Here is an 8,552-nt window from a genome sequence, read left to right as displayed (position 1 = left end):
ACTGATAGCCTTTGGTGGAAAGAATTTTCTTGTGGAAGTACCACTTCTTGTTCACTTGCATGCAAATATTTAAACCAGTAGGAAAGTAAGTAATATTTATTGAAAACTGTCCCACTTATGTGAAACTTTACAGATTCACCACTCTGGGTACATTAGCTTCTTTGTATCACTCACCAGCCTTTTTTTTCACAGCATCATTTAACTTTCAGGACTAATTGCACTGTTACCGTGTCAATGTGATGCAGAACGCTATCTGTTGCCAGCCAATGCTTCATCTTCCCACACACAACATAGTATTCTCACACAGGCAGGAAGTTCTCTGAAAACATATGTAATGAAATCTTCTTTCAAAAAAAAAAAAAAAAAAAAGACCTAGTTTTACTGCAGTGCCCGTGAAAGCCCTTACCATACATTTTACAGCAGACATCAAAAACAAGCTACTTTTTCTCTGGCAGAAATTGCTTATTTTCCTGTTACTTTCTTCTCGATCAACATTTGTATGCTTCACTTTTAATTGCAAATATAGATTTTAAGCTCTGTGAGGCAGGATCCCTTTTCTTTCATGTAACCAATCTCCCCTGTCACTAGAAAGGGACTATTATTTTGTGACTATTTTCAAGATGTAGTTCTTTGACGTTGTCTTCCCCAACACACACCTTCCTAAATAAGAGCACAAGGACATCTTCCCCAAACACTGTACTTCTCCAGTGGAAACTTGTGACAGATGCAATTATGCAACTTAATGCTATAGATGCCAACTATTTATAATGATACTGTGATTTACACTACGGATAAATGTATCTTTTAAGTATGAACTCCTATGATCCCAGGCGTCATGCAGGGAAGCATATTTTTGTATTTTCTAAGCATTGCAAGAACACATACATTGAAAAAAGAATAAAAATTTCCAAAAAATGAAGGGCTGTGTTTCAAAACCAACTGACATTTATGTTGCGATATTATCAACTTGTTCTCAGGCATTTTGTTAATTGAAAGTAAGGAGTTCATTCAGTAGGTCAATTATTCGCTGCGAATATCTCATGAAAGTCTCAGTAACACCACCTCCATGGATTTATATAGACGCACCAGAATCATTTCTTGTGACTAGACTATGATTCAGAATTAGCGCTCAGCCTTTTCTAACACAGCTCTTTCGCGGCTTCATTTGAGAACGTTTAGGTTAAGATTTCCAAAGATTTGTGCGTAGGTATATGTCTCCTCACTAAAAGAAAATCAGACAAAACGAGCTTAGTCTTTATAGACATATATACATACGTACTGTGTAATACAGACTGTGCTGAGCCTAGTGGCACTGCACACCTATGAACTTACATGTATATATGATTTGCAGGTCAGATTTAAGGGACTGATTCAGAATTAATTGGGAAAAGGTGTTTCCCCCCTCCCTCCTTCTGAAAGCAGCCCTCTTCGCTTTACTACAGAAACATCATGCTATTGCTTCTGAAGCTGCAGATGCTACCACAATTGTAATTGCCTGTCACGCAGTGAAGAAATCTAATTAAAACCACTTATTTGCACCTACTAACCAGTCTCTTTAAATGCAGACAAAAGACCTTACCACAAGCTAAAACGTAAGTCCAGAGCGTGGTCAGACAAACAACGGATGTTTTTAGATAATTACACTTACCTCAATTTTCACACTACCACCAATTAGCATTAACCATGAACTTAAACAGCTATGTAAATCACTATTCCTAGCTACTCCTCCAGACACCGTTCAGACTGCTAGCATGATATCGGACAAGGCATTTCATCATTCACACACTTAAAACGGTGAAATTTTTGTGTTGAGGGTAAAGTAAGGACCACAGCACAGCTTAGAGATATAACGTACAATAATTACAAAAAATGTTTAATAAAGCACAAGGAATAACCTGCAGTTTTCTATCAAGAGACCCAGGATTCTCAAGCAGTTTTACGGATAAGGGCAGTATATTCCTTTGGAGGCTCCTTCACCACACCATTTAGAACAATTAAGGTTACAGTTATTTCATACAAAAAAACTCAACACTAACTCAACAGAAAGCTCTAACGTAAAACAGGCAGGCAAGGCACTAAAGCAGAATGATTTAATACATACCCTACTGCACACGCTCAACTGGTAGAGTGTGCTGCATTTCCTAACGTGAAGCCTTCACTCAAGGCTTCGCTCTTGCTTTCACATCGGATAGTGTTGACTGGGCAGGTGGAAGAGCTGTGCCGCGTACCAATTTATTACTGTTGGCATCACCACATCGCTTCCTGCTTTCTTTAAGGAAATTGCATTGCTAGGCTGAACCTACAGAACAGGTACTCACGCTTGTGCTGTTTCAGGTTTCCATATTTAAGAAACATGCCATTAACAAACTAAAAACTGTGGCTTATAGCCAAGATAGAATGACTTCCTTAAGCCAACGGATGATTGTAAGAACTGGGATTTTACTCATCTTTTGTGACTTTTTCAGGGTGCCAGGCTGCCCTCACACCCTGTGTGCATCCATCACCCATCCACCGATGCCTCCGCAGCTACCGAGCGCCGAGTTGCCTCTGAGTCCGTTTTGGCAAAAAGGTACACGGCTCGGAGAAGAACGAGGGCCAATCTCTTCGGTACCTCAACATACGCCTATGCCCACAAGGTTCTGTGCTACCCTCAACAACAGATGCCCCACGGCTACCACTTGGGGCGACCACCGCATGGCACCAACCCGCCGGCGCTGCCAGCACCCCACTTCCACAGGGTGCTCCCCTGCCAGGCAGTCCCTGCTTCCCCACCCCACGCAGGAAGGTGCCATTTCCCCTCAGGTGCCTCCATCCTCCCCTGCCCCGCGCCTTCGGCGAGGTCGCACACACCTCGGCGCCGGCCAGAGCTCCGCACACCGCGGAGAGGAGAGGAGCCGAGGCGCGGACGTGCTCCGGGCTCCTGCCCCGCGCAGCGCCGCCCTGCGCGGCACCTGGGCGCTGCGCGCAGCTTCGACCCGCCTTCAGCGCCAAGCAGCCGCCACGGAGCCACCCCCCTTCTTCCCCGCCCAGGCCGTCCCCTGTCCCCCGCCCCACGATTTACCTCACCGACCCCCGCCCGCCCGGGCACCATCGGCCCCCGCCCGCCCCGGGTCGGGCCGCGGCCGCTGGCGGCAGCCGGAGGGAAACCGCCCGGCCCAGCCCGCCCCGCCCCGCCCCGCCCCGCCCCGCCGGGGGGCGGGGACTAGGTGAGCCCGCCTGTCACTCCGCGGCGGCGCCGCGCGCGGGTTGGCCGCTGGCGCCGTCAGTCAGCGGCGGGGCCGCGCCGGCCCCTTGTTGTCACGGCGCCGTGCGGGGCTGGGGCTCTTCGCGCCGCCGCCGTTGTTGCCGCGGGAGCCCGGGAGGGGAGCGGTTCTCCGGCCTCGTCGCCCGCTCTCCCGGTGCGGGAGGAGGCGCCCTCGCTATGGCCACCAGCACCACGGGTTCCACGCTGCTGCAGCCCCTCAGCAACGCCGTGCGGCTGCCCGTCGACCAGGTGAGGATGGGGAGGCGCCCGCCCCGCCGTTGCCTCCCGGGGGCTCGCTCGGGAGGGTAGCGGAGGGGCGGCGCCGCGCCGGGCGAGCGCCCCGGTTCCACGCCGTCCCGCCCTGCCCATCCCGTCCCATCCCATCCCCCCCGCGGCCCCTCCATCCTTCCCGCCTCCGCCGAGCGGGGGGCCGGGGGAAGGGTGGGCAGCGCCCGGCAGGCGGCGGCCGTTCCGCTCCCGCGGCCGCGGCGCAGGGGAGAGCGGGGCGCGGGCGTGCGGCCCGCGGGGGGCGCCGGGGCGGGGGGGCTGCGGCCGAGCTCCGCGGGCAGGTGCGCTCCCGCTTCTCGGCCCGGCGGGTTCGGCCGGGCAGGGCAGGGCCCGCCTCGCCCCTCCGCGGCGCGTCTTCGCCGGGGTGAGGCCGCGGGGGCTGGCGCGGCGCCGGGCTGGCCAACTTGTTGGCATCCCGCTTCGGGCAGATGTGGCTGCGCAGCTGGGAGCGGGGCCGGTGTCAGCTCGGCGGCACGAAGGTTGGGTAATGACCGCGAACGCAGAGCGGTGTGCTGTGCCTGGCTGGGTGCGTCTGCCAGTGGTTTTTAAATGCAGCGTTAAGTGATAACGTGCGCTGCGCACAATGCTCTTGGGAATTCGGATGTACTTTGTAGGCAGAGCGTTTCTGTGGAATCTTTTGTCCGAGGGATATAAAAATTCCTGAAGGTGGTTCATCCTGCCGTCCGCACAAAACGTCAGAAGATTACAAAATGAGGTTGGGAAACTGAGGTTTGCAGAGTTTAATGACTGAAGTTGGACAAGAATGTTTGTTTATGGGGGAGGTGGCCTAGACCTCCTAAATCTACAGAATATTTATGAGTTTATGAATACGTAAGTAAAGTAACGTTAAGTAACTCCTATAAATTTTGTAGCACTGGGAAATTTCATGTGAGGAATTCTTATTTTTGTAAAAAAAAGATAAAAACTCCGTTAATGAATGAATGAAATGCATCCGGGAAAACAGGCTGTGCCTGCATTAGGGAAGACTTTCATGGTTTGGGTTTGCAAAATACACCTAATAAGTGAGAAAAGTAACTGGAAACAAAATATAGAGGAAGGAACATGTCTACTGAATGAGTTCTGTGAGTGACTGAACTACAAGCTTTTTTTTTTTTTACCCCCCCTGACCCCCAGCCATTTGCTTGAGTGGAAGTGAGAGAACCTTAGGTTAAGGATACACATGAAAAAGTATCTTCTAGAAAAATGACAAAAGCAGGCAAGTTGCAATTGAGCTTGCTGTGATGGAACAGATAACTGTGCACAGCTTGGAATGATACCTGCGTTCGGGATCAATGGCACCACATGGCTGAGTGCCTCATACGTGCAGACTGTAAGCTCTTCTTGACAAGTGCTGTGTATTTATTTCCATAAAGCAGGTAGCTTCTACTTCTAAAACAAGTAAGAGATGACCATCTTTTTATGGCATGATGCTGGCGTCATATAATTATCTATTCATAATAGTAGTCATAAATTTAATTGCTTTATGATGTAGTGCAGCTTCTACCAAATTTATTTTAAATGTTGTGGATATGGCATTTTGATGATAAAAAAGTTACTTTTTATTAAAGCCTGGAAAACTTCCCTATGTTGAATGTTTCGCAACAGATGTGCCTGTAAAGCTGAGATGTTTTGATAAAATACTGTTTGAGGTCTCTTGAAGCTTTTGGGGTTAATCACAATGGAGGCTGGCTAAACACATGGTTTAAAAGATTTGTTATAAGCAGTTAAAAATGGTACATCCTTTCTTTTTAGACATCAGTGGACTATACATAATATAGGTCCAGTTGTGGATGAAGAGCACTGATTGTAACTAGAGTATGAATTGAAGAGTTATGAAATTATGCTGCACTAAAGAGAATGCATCTATAACTGACTAAAACAAAAAGGGGGAGTTAGATTTCTGTGAACTCTCAGCTTAAGAGTTTGTGTTGATAGTAAGTTTGTAATACAGAAAGAATGTGAAATGTGTTTGGTATAATAAAATCAAAGGTAGTAAAGGAGAGAATGAGGGCAGAGAAGAAAAAGAAAGTGCTGATACTCTTTGGTGTATATGCTCAAAGATTGTGCATGACCTTCAGTGATACTATGCACGTACTTGGTATGAAAATGTAGCAGTGCTTTGATAAAAAATAATAGAAAAATCAAGGTTTTCTAATTAGTAGGTTGTTTCTACTGCTTGATCCAAATCCGTGGTGTGACTACAGCCATACTAGTACAGCAGGTACTTGAAATGAGCACTCCAGAATAATACCAGCACTCAGAACTGGTGGAGATAAATGGTTTTTGTTTCTCCACTTCTATGTTTCAGTTTTGACCACGAGTAGATACTGATCTTCATATCCCAAATGTGATTGTGATTTGTGTTTAAGCCATTACTTTCTAATTATCCTGCTCTAAAGTTTTACTGAAGGCAAAGGCATGTAACTCTGGGAGGACAAATCCAGATAGCATGTGTCACTGTTACTCTCCTGTCTGGGTGTTCAAACAAATGGACGAAAGTACCTTGCCTGTTTGGCAATGAATGGAAGTAGAAATTTCAGTTAAAGGTGAAGCTGCTGTCTTTAAGATTGAATTGATTTACTAGATCCACATCCATGTGTGGATTGAGTGCAAGAGAGTGACTATTTTTTGGCTTAATGCTTGGCGGAACTAGAGGCACAGATTTCTTTGAGAATGGTGTTGGGTATGTGCTAGTTGAAGCTGTCATCCTCCATCTTTTACGCTAATCTCCACCAGAGCCATTTGTCACACATGTGAGAACAGTCTCCTCTGTGTGCCCAACTGTGTTGCCAGAGAAAACCTTGGTTGCTTTAACAAATTGCTGTTCTAGACCTTTCTTCTTGGTACTAGAGTACTGATTAGCTATAGGAATGGAGAAGAACTTGTTTTCCACTTCTGTCTCTACTCCCCAACAAGGTATTATGCGATAACTTGTTGCTGTGTTAAGCCTTCCTCTGGCTCTTAGTTTTGTCTTGCACCAACTTGGAAGAGTGTGTTTTTGGTAGGCTTCTTGTTCTAATTTTTCTATTGTTATTTTTCAGTCGTTTGGTGCAAAGGGAGATGCTTAGTTTTTGAGTTTGCATGGCAAAGTTTTGGTACCAGGGGGTAAGGCTACAGGGGTGGCTTCTGTGAGAAGCTGCTAGAATCTTCCTCTATGTTGGATAGATAGAGCCAATGCCAGCCGGCTCTGAGATGGACTTGCTGCTGGCCAAGACTGAGCCCATCAGTGATGGTGGTAGTGCCTCTGGGATAACACAGTTAAGAACAGGAAGAAAAACTCCTATGCAACTGCAGCTGGCAGAGGAGTGAGAATATGTGAGAGAAACAGCCCTGCAGACACCAAGGTCAGTGAAGAAGGAGGGGGAAGAGGTGCTCCAGGCACTAGAGCAGAGATTCCCCTGCAGCCTGTGGTGAAGACCATGGTGAGTCAGGCTGTGCCTCTGCAGCCCATGGAGATTAACAGTGGATCAGAGATCCACCTGCAGCCCGTGCAAGATCCCATGCTGGAGCGGGTGGATGAGCCTGAAGGAGGCTGTGACCCTGTGGGAAGCCTGTGCTGGAGCAGACTCCTGGCATGATATGTGGAGAGAGAGGAGCCCATGCTGAAGCAGGTTTGCTGGCAGGAATTGTGACCCTGTGGGGAGCCCTCGCTGGAGCAGTCTGTTGGTGAGGGGCTGCAACCCATGGAAGGGACCCATGCTGGAGCAGTTTGTGAAGAACTGCAGCCTGTGGGAAGGATTGATGTTGGAGAAGTTTGTGGAGAATGGTCTCCTGTGGGAGGGACCCCACACTGGAGCAGAGGAAGAGTGAACAGTCTTTCCCCTAAGGAGGAAAGAGTGGCAGAGACAACATGTGATGAACTGACTGCAACCCCCATTCCCTATCCCCCTGCACTGCTTGTGGGAGGAGATGTAGAAAATTGGGAGTAAAGTTAAGCCTGGGAAGAAGGGAGGGGTGGGGAGAAGGTGTTTTTAAGATTTGATTTTATTTCTCATTATTCTACTCTTATTTAGTAATAAATTAAACTCATTTCCCCAAGTCAAGTCTGGTTTTGCCTGTGACAGTAATTGCTGAGTGATGTCTCCCTGTCCTTCTCTTGACCCACAAGCCTTTTGTTGTATTTTTCTCTCCCTGACCAGTTGAGGAGAGAAGTGCTAGAGTGGCTTTGGTGGGCACTTGGTGTCCAGCCAGGATCAACCCACCACACTTGGTGTGAACAGGAGCTTATGATTGTCTCTGTAGTTTTGGGAAGGCAAACTTGCACACCTCTCTTTTGGGGGGAAAAAAAGGAAACCACTTCTTGGGAGTGAAAAGTCTCATAAGAACTGTATCTTTTCACTTCTTGGAGAACCTAAGTTTCCTGCTCAGCAGAGGAAGTGTCCTGTTGACAGCTGTGTCACTTTGGGTCCTTAAAGTTGATGAATGAGTGAAGGAATGTTAAGTTACCACAGTATTCTGTCTTGTTAGGGGAGAGACGGAATAAAAGTAGTTGTGTCCTTCCTGGCCCTGACAGCTAAAGAGAAGTATGGGAAGGATTATCATAAAAATTTGGCTTCTAGAGAATCACGTTGCATAATACATCGAGGTTGCAACTTGAATGGTTTTATTATAGCTATGTCTCTCACCTAGCCTTCTGATTTTCCTGTCTTTACTGCTGTCATTTGTGTTTCTGCTGCTTTCCTCTTTCTTGGAGAGGTGAAGTCTGACAAATAGTGCACTGGACCTTGGTCCATTTCTTGTTCTGGCACTGTCTTGCAGATGGTCTGTTGATAAATGACTTCTCTTAATGACATGTCAGCTTACCTGTAATTAAATTGGAGATACTTAAATTTGCTGTAAGATGAGAAATATGATTCTAGGAGAGCAAAGCTTTCTCCTTGGCTTTAGGTCTCAGCAGGGTAAGGTGAGTTCAGAGAATAATCTTTGCTTTCGCTGCTTCCACCAGAGGGAGCAAAATTTTTATCTGAAAATCAGCAAAAATTATATGGGTTATTACTACCCTTCATTTGCCACAGAACAG

At 47.3% G+C, this 8,552-nt stretch overlaps 1 protein-coding gene across 2 annotated transcripts in view; it reads left to right on the top strand.

The window, feature by feature from the left end:
- The first annotated feature begins 3,421 nt into the window (after positions 1–3,421).
- Positions 3,422–8,552, top strand: part of MBOAT2 (membrane bound glycerophospholipid O-acyltransferase 2) — a 102,682-nt gene continuing 97,551 nt past the window's right edge. For both annotated transcript variants that reach the window (XM_086608369.1, XM_086608368.1), the window contains exon 1: positions 3,422–3,493. In XM_086608369.1, the coding sequence (XP_086464495.1) occupies positions 3,422–3,493 (72 nt within the window). The remainder of the gene's footprint in view (positions 3,494–8,552) is intronic.

Source organism: Tauraco erythrolophus, chromosome 2 (assembly GCF_009769465.1).
Source record: "Tauraco erythrolophus isolate bTauEry1 chromosome 2, bTauEry1.pri, whole genome shotgun sequence".
NCBI classification, from domain to species: domain Eukaryota; kingdom Metazoa; phylum Chordata; class Aves; order Musophagiformes; family Musophagidae; genus Tauraco; species Tauraco erythrolophus.
The sequence above is the reverse complement of the archived record's forward strand: the minus strand, read 5'-3'. Positions and strand labels throughout refer to the sequence as shown.